Raw genomic sequence first — 15,838 nt, forward strand, 5'->3', positions numbered from 1 at the left:
TGAAAGACAAGAGAAGGAAATGAGGGGAGAAAAATTAAAAGGAGGGTTGTTAAAAGAAGCGTGAGGAGGTTAAGGAGCAGCTGAGCTGGACTGGGGCGGCTTCGAGAGAGAGAGCCACACAGACGCCGATCTACCTGCCTTACACTCGTACAGTGGGTCTTATTGGGGTTTTTCTGCTTCTGTGTGTGAGACTGTATGAATGAGAGAGTCAGACACACAGGCAGGCAGACAGACAGACAGACAGACAGAGACTTCAGCATTCTGCCTCTGAACTGTGATGCTGGAAAGACAATCATGAGACTCTTGCAGGCTGTGTGGCTGATAAGAGGCGGAGCTGCCTGTCATCTGAACCTATGGCAGCAGCCCCCAGGGACACAATACTATTTGTTTTATGTATAAATTACTTTGCTCATTTTTAAATGTTTTGCACTGTACATATTTCAGTAACCTTTACGTAGGTTGAAAATATAGTAGATTCTGCTAGTCAGGCGTAACATTAATGTTGGTGAGATGCTTTTGCACTAGTTCAACAAAGCATAAGCTAGCTAAGATATTACAAGACAAAACTAATTTAATAAGATAATGGCAACTGCTGGATGACAACAGCATTTCAATGTCAGCTTTTTCAGCTCTGAGTCCTGTCGTGATGACGGGCGCGGCTTGACCCAGAACCGGCCGTCCCCGGTCACGACAGCAGCATTCGGGACAGCGCGTACCGAGCCGCTTGGACCTGACAGCCCCTTGTGATTGCACGCGGGGTCACATGACATTAAAGAGTACTGTATCAAAGCACCAGAGGAGAGAACACAAAGCATCACAACGCCCGCCCCCCCTACCCCCCCCCCCCACCCTAAAGAAAAACACAGGCTTTATGCTTCGGAATGAAAGTTGCGCGCGTACACCCACAAGCCAAAACATGCACGACGGCCCGTGCTTCGTCCCTGAACCAGGCACAACCTTCACAACCTTCACAAACTTCACAACCTTCAGCGTGCGCACTGCTGAGCAGGAAGAATGTTCATGTGGCCCATTCAAGCTTTATGACATATCCGGGCTTACATTCCTCCACGGACTTTCTGCCATTGAAACTACATGCACGACGCTCCGGACTGGTGGGGAGGGAGCAGCACATGGTGTGGGCACCGTGGGGAGCCAGGGTCAGGGCAGAGGCTGGGCCCCGGCAGAGTCTGGCCCCGATCCAAGGAGGTCTGTCAGGGGCAGCTGGAGGGCCAGGCTGGGCCACCGGGGCCTGGGGCCCAGAGCACAGCCACCACTTTGGAGAGGAGTTAGAGAGAACAGATGGACTCCAGAGTGGGAAATCAGACCTTCATCTGTCTCTCGCATAAATGGAAAAACGTCTGTCATAAACCGGGCCCCACGAGACAGCCGGCCATCACAAAACCCAGTGAAGGCACGGATGGCACGGCATGACTAGGATACTGAGGGTTTATCCTCCATAGCGACAGACAGAAAAAAAATCTAAGCAATTTATGGCACAAAATGAGAATATCTTTATCCTCTCTCTTCCATTATTAAAAGAACACATTTAGCTTTATGAGGATCATGTCAGGTGAAGGCACTATAGGATCATACTGTAGTCCTTCAGGGCCACAGCTGCCCACATCCACAAGCAGGTAGAGGGATCACAACACCCAGCCTCCATCCAAAAACATGCAGGCTGAGGAGACACAGAGCTCTTTCAGTCCACTAGGGTTAGAGTTAGGGTTAACCCAGTCCATTAGGGTTATAGTTAGGGTTAACCCAGTCCACTAGGGTTAGAGTTAGGGTTTACCCAGTCCACTAGGGTTAGAATTAGGGTAAACCTAGTCCACTAGGGTTAGAGTTAGGGTAAACCTAGTCCACTAGGATTAGAGTTAGGGTAAACCTAGTCCACTAGGGTTAGAGTTAAGGTAAACTCAGTCTCCCTTCACCTACATACATACAAACACACTGCATCATTTTCTCGTGCTCTCTCTCTCTCTTTCTCTCACAACCACACACACATGCATGCAAACCCTCTCATTAAGCTGTGATGTAGGTCCTGACAGACAGCTGCCAGTGTGTACTTCTCAAAGTAGGGGGTTACCAGATGAAATTACAGACAAATTACATTCGCCACCCTATTCCAGCCATTCATATGTGAAGGACACTGTCTATTGGCTCTTGCCCTCTGAAATCTCTGGGTTACTTTAATAACCTCACCAGTGAGCTAACGACCTGACAGCCCTTCATTACCATGGTCAGCCGGAGCGAATAGCTCCTGAAAAGTGGCGTTAAGGAGAGACAGAAATCCATCTCCTTCCTCATTCGCCCGTGTCCGGAAGGGAGTAAACTGTCAGAGCTCCTGAGCGCAGGCACGCAATGTTCAACCGTGGGAAGCTTCAGCTCATGCTACAGTGTGTCAGGAAAGCCCAGAAACCCTGCGAAAGCCAGGGTGGACCTGCTGAGCAAGTGAGGGATGGAAGACTGGTCCGTTAGGCCAACAGAGAGACTAAATATAGTCATAGGAAGGACTGAGGACTGGAAATTTCACATTCAGGAGGACTCACAAGGAGAACATGGATTTCCTGGATCTCAGCCTGGACTGTGGCTTCTTCCACGTCCCTGTCTGACTCTCCGTCAGTCTGTCCCTCATTCTCCCACCACTGAGGTCTCCCATTTTGACAGACCTGAAGCAAATATGGCAGCCGCATACAACATAAGAAGTCTGAGCAGCTACAGTCTCTTTTATCTGAGAGCTCTCAGACCTGGAGGTATCTAATGTGTTCTCTCGCTCACTCTCTCTCTCTCCTTCTCAATCTGTCTCTCTCTCTCTCTCCCTCTCTCTCCCCTCTCTCCCACTCTGTGTCTCCATCAGGCTTGTCCCAGTAGAAACACGCTAGGCAGAGAACATCAAAGAGGCCCCTCTTGCTCGCTAGGAGCACAACTTCAAAGGTTGGACTTGTTACACACCGCAAATATGTGTGTTCAGCTAAAGCTTAGCCAAGATAACAGCTGCAAATCTACCGCAGCAATTTCATGCTTCATTCAGACGCGATTTCAACCCAAGAATTGACTTCCATAGCATAATTAAATGTGAGAACCTGGGAATGGTTTTTAAAACACACAGTTTCCTTCAGAAGCTCTATTTTCACTGAATTATATTCACCTGCTCTGTGTATGTATCCTGGAGCCTGAATGTTAAAACCATTATCATTTGAGATAATCTTCAGAATAAAGAACTGTGAGTAGATGTTCCTACCTCCCTCTATTAATATGTGTAAGTCTTCTGTATAATAAACATCATTGTAATGATAAAAAGTGAGTTTTCTCATTGTTTTCTAAAATGAAATAAAAAAAACCTTCCTGTCTTCATATCTCTCTCCAAACTAAGGGAGAAAATGTGCGAACCACAAAACAATTTACACATTCCCATCAAGACACAGCAGCCAGCCTTCTCAAACACAGAACACCACCTGATGTCCTCAGGGCTTGAGTGTGTGTGTGTGCGTGTGTGTGTGTGTGTGTGTGTGTGTGTGTGTGTGTGTGTGTGTGTGTGTGTGTGTGTGTGTGTGTGTGTGTGTGTGAGAGAACGGTGTCATGGGCAGAGGCTGGGGACACACAGAGGTACACAGATGTGCCTCATGTCACACTCAAACAGCACATCTCACGACTTCTGGTTAGTGTGCGCGCGTTTGCGCGTGTGCGTTTGCGCGTGTGCGTTTTGAGGGCGTGATGCGTGGCACATTCCTGCAGCTTGTGACTAAACCACAGAGCGTTGGATCAGTCTGGCTCACGTGTGCACGTTTATAGGCGCACGTGTGTGGAGCCTCCTTCACTGGGAGCTGTTTTCCCACCTTTCAGTTCCTCCTCAAAGCCGGCACGGACTGAAACGCACCGCCCTGGGGAGCCCGAGGGAGAAGCACTCCTGCTCCTGTTTTTCACAGGGACTCCAGCACACGCCTCGCTCCTAACCCACCCCACCCCACTTCCACCCCACCTCTACCCCACCTCCACCCCACCCCACCCCACCCCACCCCACCCCACCCCACCTCCACCCCACCTCCCTCCCACTTCCACCCCTCGCGCCTCAGAACTACTTTAGTGTGAGGGGCTCTGAAACCATCCCCACACCGCACGCAGAGGTTAGGAAGAAACACGCGCTAACAAAAGGACCTGCTTCCTTTGTCTCGGGGGCAACGGAGTGATCTTTCCCCAAAGGAGTTTAGCAAGATGATCCACAGTACAAATGTAGTAATAAACACTGCACATGCACATACATACTGAATGCAGAGCAGTCAGAGCTGTCAGGCTGTAGACTAAACACACACAGGTATCATTTCTCATGGAGAAGATCTCTACAATTGCACAAGCGTGAAAGCAAACTGAAGAAACGCCTCTTCTGTGCTGTATGATTTTTTAAGAATATATCCTATTGTGCTCAATTTGCATCCACATTTAAATCTCCATTTATTTCAGTAAGTTGTAAATCATTGAAATGATTTAGATTAAAAGTAAAGGTTTACATTTGAACACAGCACAACAGCTGTACCGCGTTGCAAGTCTCCCGACTGTAAACTAATTCAGGTTCAGCTGACTTTTTTGGACATGAAGATATGCATTGCCCTACATAATTTACTGTTTTGTATGATCAGTTATGGAGAAACTAAGGAGGATGTTGTGTGGTTGGTGAGTAAGCGATTAATGATGTGAGAAATAGTCAGTGAGGAGAGAGAGAACACAGCAGACTCCCCACTGACATCCACGCTGTTTTGCTGAACCTCTCTTCAAAGCTCAAGCACAACGGGCCGAATGGAAAGAGTGGAGAGAGGGTCAGAAATGGCACGATATAGGGCTCCTCGGGGCCCCAGGGAGCAGTCCATGTGTTTTCCATTTGCCTTGAGGGAGCTCAGAGGGTGGGCCACTCAGCCCCCCCCCCCCCCCCCCCCCCCCCACAGCCAGCCAGCCACAGGTCAGCGGCAGGAGGTGCTGGCATCAGGGCTCCATCCGGTGCCGCGCCCGGGCTCCATCCCCCCTCCCTCCCTGCAGGGCCCCACGGGGCCGTGGGCTGGAACGCGATTGGAGCAGCAGCGCGGTTCCCGCCAGCCGCGGGCGAGGAGAGCGGCTAACACGGCTCACCACGGGACGCGCTTTTAATAGGCTCGTACTCGGCAGCAAAGCAGGAGAGAAACAGCCCTACTTCTGAAAGTCCACCAATTTAACGCACTGCTCTGTCTGAGTGGATTAGGAAAGGAAAAATAAAACAGCTGGGAGAAACGCGTGCCAGGACCCTTTCACCTCGTGTTTCTGGAGAAGCATAAGAGCCATAAACTGACCGGCCGGGCCTGCTGAAGGGGAGTCTCTGATCCGTGGAATTAATGCCGTCTTATTAGAGCTCTGCATTATTGATGACAGGGACTCGTCTAATGCAGAAGTGCTATCAAACGGTGACAACAGTGCCGTTCGATTATTGCAGCGCGCAGCTGAAGATTAAAGACCTTTGATAGGGGACATAAACTCCCCAGGATGGCCCCCCCACCATATCCCAGTACGCCCCAGTCCCCTGTTCACAGGCCCTTACCAGCACCCCTCCAATCAGCAGCAGGGGGGAGGGGCACAGGCCGTCTCTGGCTCCTCAGACTGCGGCCGGTGTGTAGGGCGGGGAGTGCAGGCCGCATTCACACCCGTTCACAAGTGCACTCTTGATTCATGAAATCTCACCAACTGACAGATTCCAGCGGGCTGGGACACAAACTTTTCTAATGTGATTACAAAAGTTTAAAGCCCAGTACAGTGTATTCTGGGAAAATGCTTGAAATATTTCTTATATTGTGTTATGGTAGCCTGGATAAACATGTTTTAATGAATGCGATCCAATAATTCAATCTAATATTATCGTTCAGTCCAATATTATCGTTCAGTCCAATTTGATCATTGAACTCAATATGATTCTGTTTTTCCTCTCTTTTAAAGCATCCCTTTGTTTTGAGTGGAGTGCGTAGGAAGAGTGTTTAAGTAAACATCAGATGCAATAGACTGTACAGAAGGTTAATGTATATTTCCAGTACAACTTGTCGGTTTTGTGACCTGAAAAATCAATACATTTACAAAAGTGCTTTTAGCTAATACCAATTTTTCACAGCTTCCAAGATAAGGAAACGTACCAATAAAAACAGTTTTAATTATATGTTGATAAACTCACTTTATACACTCCCTCTCCCAACATGTACACACACACGCACACACACACACTTTGATGGGGTCTTTGAAGTTTAACTTAATATCCTGCATGCTGGACTAGGGTTAATGTCCCCTGTGGTGAATTGGTGAACTCCCTCTTTAAGAAACAATAGGAGCTCATTAGTTCTGAGTGCTGTGGTGTTCAGCATTCACGCAATCACATGTACCTAGTGCTAGACAGCACACAGAGGGACGGTCTTGACCTCCTGTAAGCCCAGGAAACTTATTAATGTAAAATGTGTTGTTAATATTATAAATAGTTCATGAAATAAAAACAGTTAATAATTAATTACTAGCTCTGTCAGGGAGCTGAACTGTAAAGTGATGTAATAATTGTATCAAACAGAGAAACTCTGAGCCTAAAATACCATCTAGGCGGAGTACCATGGTGAAGTGTTGAAGTGTGCCGTAAGTGCAGGCCACTCAGGGTCCTCTTTCCGAGGAGATCCCCTTGCCCGCAGCCATGCTCTTGCAATCGTGCTCTTGCGGTCATGCTCTCGCGCTCTGGGCAGGTGGCAGTAGCTGCCAGTGTCGGGCTTCCTTTGGCCTGATATACACGAGACGCTGTCGTTAACATTCCGGTGCGAGGAGATGATAGGAGAAACATCTGAGACGCCGGGAGCACAGAGACGCGTATACCTATAATTCGATCTGTCTTTAGGAGACCGAAGAAGCACATCGATGAGCAGAAACACGATCCTGTGTGCCATGAGTCACGCTTCATTAGCACAGGGAGGGCTGGGCAGATGACCCGCCTCGCTGTGGCCTCAGCAGCGTAGGACGAGTCCAGGACTGTGGATCTACCTGCCTTCTCCTCAGACTGTTACTGCCTTCTGGAGTGGAAAGTGTAAGTTTCTCTCAGAGAATGAAATGGCAGTATCAAGCCTGCTGGAGTGACAGATACGAGGGCAGCCATGGTGATTCTCCACATCCAGTCCTGCTGTCCGAGTCCCGCTGCCTTACCGTCCAGCACACAGCGCTATGCTCCCGAGCTGCCCCTACACGCTCATGACACGGTTTGTGAGACTGTGAGCGCTCTGTTACCTTGTTTGTTTGGTTTTAAAGTAGAGGGTTGAACACGGATTAAATGCTTTCCGTGACATTTTTGTCTGACAGGAGCGCGTGGAGTAAATCACGGGGCCCTGTCTCTCCCACGCCGAGGCTGGCTCCAGGGATGGCTTCTCCTTCTCGGAGATCGGGAAGTCTGGAAGAGATACGTGTGGGAAAGGGAAGCATGCCCAATCGCTGCCGGATCACCTCCCAAAGCTTTAACGTACCTATCTGCACGTCTGCGCTGGGTCTCTTCCACCAACGGCACATGCGGCAAAACTTCCACTGCTGCTGCTTCTCATTTGCATTTCTTGTCTGACATGATTTGTGCACTCTTAGTGACCTAATTTTAACAAGCTGACAAACTTTCATTGTTTTAATTTGAAATGAGAACTCCCTTCACTAGCAGCACGTTATTGGTTGGGCTTTTGATGTATGTTCCAGGGTATGTTTAATTAGCTAAGGAGAGGGACTATGTTTTTGCTCTTTATCATTCTGCAGCAGTGACATTTCCTCTGCTCTGTAAAGAACACACTGCTCAGAGTGCGATAATGTCATCAAGTTCTGAACACTGCCATCAATAAGTTAGCAGGTGTGTAACAGTGTGAAAGCAAACTTGGCATGCTTTATGTGGTAGTGTGAAACTGTCTCCTCCTTTGTTAAAATGTCTACATGAATATGTTACCAGACTCCATACCCCATATCTCACATAGTGTATGAAATTAAATGAAATCCGGTGTGACTGCAGACATTGCCTCAAACACAGTCTACAGGGGCTGTAGCATCTTCTGAGCATTACTGAAGCACCAGTAAAACAAAGGATTTATTTATGTAAGGCTAGTTGAGTTCTCCTCCAGTATATCAGACACAGCCTCCAACCCAACGCATTTGTTGATTTTCTGCCGTGCAAACCCAAAGAGCTCTTTGCATATTTGCTTAACTGATTTCAGCAGCTTTAAATCTTTAAACACGCCCCCTTTTCTGGCAGTTTATTCCTCCCCTTTGAAGTTGGCATCTCTAAAGCAGGGACGGCAAAGCAGTATGCAAATGATCATCAAGGTCTGTATTGCGGTCCCGTATGAAATCAATAATAACACAGAAGGGATTCTCACTGCCACGCTAAAATAATATTGATTTCCCATCGCAGTCTGGAACTTTCCACGCATGTTGATTTTCCCTCTCCCGTGTCTAACTCACTCTTCATCATTGTATTTGTGTGTGTGTGTGTGTGTGTGAGAGAGAGAGAGAGAGAGAGAGAGAGAGAGAGAGAGCAGCACACCATGGTGTAGGCGTACTTGCACTTGTGTGTCCATGGAAACACAGGTGCCCATTCACAAACTGTGTGCGTGGCACACACTTACTTCTCTAATGTGCTTCCCGCTCACCAGGACAAAGCGAAAGAGAGACAGAGAGCTAGAGGCAGAGAGATACAGAGAACCAGGGGCAGAGAGATACAGAGAACCAGGGACAGAGATATGGAACAAGAGTCAGAGAGAAGCAGAGACAGATGCTAGATGTCTACACAGCAGTCTAGCAGTCAGTGCTTTGGTGAGTTCTCAGTTTGCTGAACACCACCATCAACAAGACGTGTAAAATGTGCTGATCACACAAACTATGTCAAGTCAAACTTAAAAAAGATTGATCTTCATAGGCCGCCTGGCTGTCAAATGGCTTGAATACAGCGTCTGCACTGAAAGAGCAAAAGGATCCAGGCCCAGACCTCGTTCCTATCACAGAGGAGCAGGAGAACTCAGTGACAAGGATGCAAAAAAACGAAACAAAAAACAACGAGATTTATTCTGTGGATTCATAATGGAAAGCACTACGTTTCCTGTTCCCGGGACTATTACACAGTGATGAACAATGTACAACATTTTCCAGCATCTGCAGTTTCCATACAGTGGAGAACAATCGCTTTGTATTGATCGGCTAATGAAACTGCGTTCACCCAGGCTGTAGCTGGCCACACCGATAGCCATGAGGGTTAGTCCTTTCATTTTTTAAAACTCTTATTAATATGACCGCAGTCTGCTAACAATGCCCATTGCTAATTCAGATAAATGAGTTTTCTGCTGAAATCCAGGATCGGTGTGTTCAAACCGAGTGTTTCAGCTGCAATTTTCTCCAACACAGAAGAGAAGGATTTCAATACGAGAGGGAAAAAAACACCCTTTAGGAATTAAACTAAATCTTAGCTGGTGTGACCAATGTTTTAATTAAGACCAGAATGCCAGGGCGCACCAAAAACCCTGTGTGACCCAGGCTGGGTGCAGTGAAACAGGCCAAGAGAGAGCATAACGAGGGGGTGGAAGCAGGTGCTGATGACCTTGTCCTGTTTCATCATTACAAATGCTTTGGGCCTCTCCATGTGGTCTGTCGATAACCTATTATGACTCAATGGAGGGCACGGTGCCTGTACTGGCATGAGGCTCCATTTGCAGAGATGAGCAGTGCAGACAGTGGGAACTATAACTACACAGGCGAATGGGCAGAGTGGGGGTGGAGTGTGGGTGTGGGTGGGCGGTCGAGAGACCAAGAGAGACGGCACAAGCCCTTTGATGGACTACCATCATTAAGCATGTTTGCTGTCTGATGAATGGCTGAGCAGAGCAGAGTGTCTCTCTCAGCACCCTGGACTGTACGTCTCGCTTGCAAAAGTAAGTCCTTCTTTATCAGAGCAGGTAATGTTTGCAGCCTCCAGCACCTACAGGCTGCTTTTTCCTCATAGGGTCAGAAAGTCCCATTACTCTTCCAGCAACAGCCCGTTTCATACATAACCACCTGACTGAAAGCTCTAACCTCTCCGATGATGATTACAACTTACAATAATAACCTGATAACACACACCACACACACACACACACACACAATCAAACAAACAGCCTGGTTCTGCCTGCCCTCCTCACCAGCAGCACACAGCTTCCCTCTAAGCACATGTGCCCTGCACTCCTCCTAATAACACTGATTCAAACAGACCCCCACAGCTCTCCCGGGCTTCATTTACCACCAAAAAACACGTGTGAAGGTTTGACTTCTTCACTACAATATATCCTCCAGCGCTTTCTCTCCCCTGAACACTCTCACTCACACTAGCGTGCATGCGCAGACATTTTAAAAATCCCTTTGTTTTTGATACGCACAAACACACACAGGCTCAGGCGCACGCACGCACATCTTCAGCTTTTCAGAATCGCTCAGTACCAGCTGAAATCTCCCGTGTAGATTTCTATAATGGCTGTCCATAGGGTGTATGAGAGCGGGATCACAGGCTGATCCTCAGGCCTAACACAGCAGATGGGAAAGGGACTAATTTTAGGAGCTAAATAAACGGTTGAGACCCGGGCGGTCTGAGGGACCTGCAGCACTGCCCACTGATGTGCGCTCAAGCAGAGAAGACCCCCCCCATCATTAGGGGAAGATGACGGGATATGGTTGATTTCATTGATGATCTGTTTATCTATTTACAGCAGCATCATATGTTCCAGGAAGGAGGTGGTGCGCGTGGGTTCTGCTGACCTTCACGACCTATATTGGGAAGTAATCCTTCAGGAAAGACCGCACGGCTGAGCAGCTTCTCCTGGGCTCAGTGGCTGAGCTGTATAATCAACTGCTTACAGCATTTGGGCAAAAATGCTCGGTTCTCATAATGTGCAGAAATCGCTCCGATCAAACGCGCTGACTTGAGGACGGGAATGTGCGGTCATCTTTGTATAATGCCACAAATCAAAATTTATATTATGTATCCCTGACTGACACCCAAGTTGCCTAAATAAGGGCTCAGAGGAAAACAGCAAAGGTTTCCTAATGCATCTCATCACCGTCACACTTCATACTACAGATGTCTACAGCCTTGAGGAGGCAGGGGAGGGTGAGTGAACAGAGCTTAAACCACCCCCCCACCCCCACACCTCCGCCTCCCCCCACACCTCCGCCCCACCCCCCCCACCCCCACACCTCCACCTCCCCCCACCCCTCCGCCCCACCCCCACACCTCCGCCTCCCCCCACCCCTCCGCCCCACCCCCCCCCACCCCCACACCTCCGCCTCCCCCCACCCCTCCGCCCCACCCCCCCCCACCCCCACACCTCCGCCTCCCCCCACCCCTCCGCCCCACCCCCCACTCATTTGTGGCTGTTGCTGGGTGCCCACTTCACCGTGTGCACCTCGGAGCTTAATGGAAGCTGACGGTCCTCTCAACGACCCGGGCGCACACGCCCAGTTTGAGCCGGCCGGGGTGAGAGAGGGGGCCACGCTCCTGAGAGCGTGTGGGAGGCGAGAGGGCACGCGGCCCTAATTACACCTACGCACGGCTGCCTGAGCCGCGAGACTCGGGCAACAGTGAGGGACGATTGGTGGGATAATTGGGAGCTTGAGCAACAGAAAGGCCACTAGACTCTGACAAGAAGCTTTAAGAGAGCCGGAGCACATCCGCCCTGGCACTGAGCTGCCCGCTCCCTGTGACCTCCCACTCCAAACCCCCTCCCACCGCATCGCCGCACGCACTCTCTCCACGACTTTATTGACATGACAGAGGCGACAGAAGCTGAAAATGTGCAATAACTCAGCGCAGGACAGATGGAGAAGGCATGAGCAGACTGGCAAGGTTCACTAACTGCATGCAACCATCACTCATGGCACAGACCTTATCAGCATGCAGGAGATATGGATTATTCCTAATCAGATGCAATTCTAATAGGGATTCACTCAGCACAGGGAGCAGATATCTGTTTGTGCAGTGTTCAGAAATGAGGGACAGATGCTCTTATTTGTTCCCCCGAGCACACCAAACTGCATTATTGCACACCCCCAACACCGTACCCCCCACACCACACCACCCCGCCCCACCCTGTGTCACCCACGGGGAGGCTTTCAAGCTGAGCAGCTTCCGTATTCCTGGAAAGATCAACTTGCCCCTCGGAAGGTTTTTCCAACTTTCGTGGTCACGGTGCTACCTGGAGTGTTAACTGAAGTGCTGGTAGGATCACAGTGTGCAGGAAGCAACCATGCTCACAGCACACAAGCCAATGTCTGTGTTTACCAAGCCAGTGGAGGCACCCAAGGGATGGTCTTTATGGGGATTAGAAGGCTGTTCTGAAGAGGCATACTGCATGTTAATGCTACTGTGTATAATGGAGTAGGACAAACTGTTAACAACATCACCCCCACCTTCACCACCACCCCCACCTACACCACCACCCCCACCACCCATGAGGAGCTTTTTAATTAAATGGCATCTGACACTGGAGTGAATAAGCCACACTGGAATCAGTCATAAAGAGAGTGAACATGCACACCCTGAACCCATGATACAGGTGAACATGCTGACCTCTGACCTGAGCCCCTAACATGGGAAAGCTGAATGGGTTGGACAAATGAGAAAACTTTGCGTTATTGTGCTGTTTTACCTGCCTTGATAAAGCAGCAATTATCAACACCCCTGTTTATGTATATTTTCTGCTATGAATAATTCTTGCATTATGTTCTAGACATTTTTACTTCAGTCATTTCTGCAATAATATATTCATATTTTTGATGTGATTTTCCCGATGGCACAATTTCAAAGGGTGAGAAGAGAATACTAACCAAGATGGCCCATGAAGATGAGACTGATTTATCTAAACTCTTCATCTAAACAGGAGAAAACATTACTTTTCAACAGCATGAGGCCAGGTTTCCAGAATAATTGTCTCCCAAAAGCCCACTGCTTTCGGCACGCATGTTTGGGGAGACGTTCGTTCTGACAGCATCTCCACACTACACAAGACGTGCAGCCGACGGGCCGCATTCCTGCCATGCTGCCCTCTGAGACTGTTGTGCAGTGTCGAAGCTCACCGCATTACTCCAGCGTGCACAGCAGCCAGAGAAATGTAACTGGAATATGGCCGCGCTAAGCTCGGCAAACGTGAGACGTTCTGGAGACACCTGAGGAGCTTCAGAGGAGCAGAGACCCTGCGTGTTGTGGAGCTGGGCTGCGTGCAGTCACACCGGTGCTGTGATCATGTTCACGAGGCAGCCCACTCCTCACACTGACAGCAGTCCCCCCATGTTATCTGCTTTAGTGGAAGGTTATTGCTGGTCAGACGCTGACAGCTATGACAACACCAAATAATTCCCGGAAAACAGAACTGTCAAGGGAAAAGTCCTGAATTCCAGGGACATGGCAATGGAGGCAGATTATGGACACAAGCTGCTAGACAGTCTATTAAATATGGATACGGAGGAGCCTGAAACTGCTGATTACACGTGGCCAGCAGCCCCGGGCATCCCCGTTGCTCCTCCAGCAAACACGTCATCCTCATTCACCTTCTCAATTCCCAAACAACCACTGGGTGACTGAAGTTAGAACCTAAGGCAAATGCAGTGACATAATGAGGCACAGGGACACAATACAGGTATAAGACAGCCAGCACTCACAAGCCCTGCGCAAATAATATATCCTGTACTGCACAAGGTACTTCAGAGGTATAAAGCATGTGTCTCAGGTGCGTTCCAGATGGGTAAATATTGCTAATTAATCCAAACAAACACTAGATGTAGGTTCACATTTGGGTCCTTGATTAACAAAGTTAGGCTGCCACGGCCCACGCTGCTCAGTCTAAACTCACCTTGCTAATTAGTGGCCATGATCATAATATTTACTCTGACCTGGCCCTGTGATGTTGGGAACCTTATTTCAGTTTACCCAACATGTCACAATCTTACCCCCTTAGGCGAAGGGGTTGAGCCACAGTTCTTCACAATGTGGCGACCATGTGTTTCTCAAACTACTGCACAAGTTAAGAAAAACGGGTCCAGTCAGTCAAATATCCACATTCACACCACCAACTCATCTAGTCAGATTAGCGCAGGCCATTTTATATTAAATGTGTCCATGTCACGGGCATGAAAAAACGCGACGCTCTGGGTGTTATAAAGTAAGAGTACATGAGCAATAAGAATGTGTTTTAATGCTGTGTGTGCATGTTAACGACCCAGCCGAACTAACGAGGGAGTGTCAAAACCACCAAGTTCGAGACGAGGTGCCATTATGACCACATTAATAGTTCAGATTCAACAATGTGGCAAGTCACACGGAAGGCCTTGAATTTATAGCTGTTATAAAGTAAATGTTTACATCCTCTTAAAATCTGCAGAAATCTGGTGGGGACTGGCTATTACAAAAGAGAAAGAGAAGAATGGTCCTGATGGGATGCATCGATTTTGCCTGTATTATTCATTAAGGCAAGAGCCCAGTCAATGGACCGGTGCCTTATCGTAGTTATTTGCGCAAACGGTGTGGCCATAAATCCAACATGGAATATGTCTTCTAACCCTAGCGCATTTATTATGATGATAACCTATAAATCAAAACGGAATAAAAACAATAAACATCAATAATTTTCCTGCTTCACTTGTATCATAACGTATGGACACAGGAAGGCAGGAGGGACGGGTCAGCCTCACCTCTAGTGTTCTGGACCTTAACCATCACCTGCGTGGACGATACCAGGCTGTGTGCCAGGTACACGCGACCCGTTTCACCTTCTACCCGGACGGGCGGGTCCGCCTCCGGTATCAGCTCGAACCGCTTCTTTTCGAACTTTTGGTCAGGAACGGTGAAAATCATGTCGCCGACTTTGACATCTTCAGAAAGCTTTACACTATAGTATAATTCTTCCGATATTGCTCTTGGCATCCTTCTGCTCGTAATGACTGGGCTTTTAACAACAATTCGGAGAAGAAACGGCTCGCTTTGGAGGGCTACGTCTCCGGTATCTTTTGCGTAAACTGGGATGGTTATGTTTCCCGGTGCGCTAAGAGCTCGAACGAGCAGAACCTGACCCGTTCTGGGCACCACGTGCACGTGTTTGTTGGGAAATGTGAAATACGTTATCGCACCGTTTCTTCCCGTGTCCTTGTCGTGTGAACTTAGCCGTATCAGTTCGGTACCGACCGGTGTTAATTCGTCAATTTCTATCAGTTCATTTTCGGTGATGATCAGTGGTACATTGTCATTTTCATCCAGCACCTCAATTTTCAGTGTCACTTTATTAGTTTTGCAGCCTGGCAGAAATGCGTTCACCAAATACGACGATTTAGTCTCTCTGTCAAAACTTTTCGTGGTTTTCACAAGGAGCCCGTTTTCCCCCGAAAATACAAGAGAGAAATTGGATGCGTCGTCCCCTTGTAAAGCACTTTTCAGTCCCGTGTCGCATTCGGGTCCAAAAGGCAGAACCAGCCCAGCCACCACGGTTCCGACTGGAGCGTTTTCTGTCACTTGTCCACAGTACGTGTGTGGATTAGACGCAGAAGAAACTGAAAGGAAAACGACGAGGAAAATTGCAGCGGCAGACAGCAAAAGTTTCTTGTCTCGCCGACGTACCTTCATGATTCCACAAATTAAGACACTTTTTAAATGCAAATAAAACTTCCTTTTACGAATATTATATAGAAAACCGTCGGGACTTAGTATACCGGCAAGAACAACTTTCACAAAGTTAAAAAGTCGCCCATCATTCCTAAAGAAGATGTTAAGCCAAGTGTTCAAATCGAGATGCTGCTGTCGTTTGCGGTGGCTCGACCCGCATCA

At 48.4% G+C, this 15,838-nt stretch overlaps 1 protein-coding gene across 1 annotated transcript in view; it reads right to left on the minus strand.

Moving 5' to 3' along the window:
- The window catches only part of LOC143474187 (neural-cadherin), a 96,170-nt gene extending 80,332 nt beyond the window's left edge, over positions 1-15,838 (minus strand). Inside the window, exon 1 of the mRNA XM_076971553.1 lies at positions 14,713-15,838. Coding sequence (XP_076827668.1) covers positions 14,713-15,637 — 925 coding nt within the window. The 5' untranslated portion in view covers positions 15,638-15,838. The remainder of the gene's footprint in view (positions 1-14,712) is intronic.

This window comes from Brachyhypopomus gauderio, chromosome 13 (genome assembly GCF_052324685.1).
Source record: "Brachyhypopomus gauderio isolate BG-103 chromosome 13, BGAUD_0.2, whole genome shotgun sequence".
In the NCBI taxonomy this organism is placed as follows: domain Eukaryota; kingdom Metazoa; phylum Chordata; class Actinopteri; order Gymnotiformes; family Hypopomidae; genus Brachyhypopomus; species Brachyhypopomus gauderio.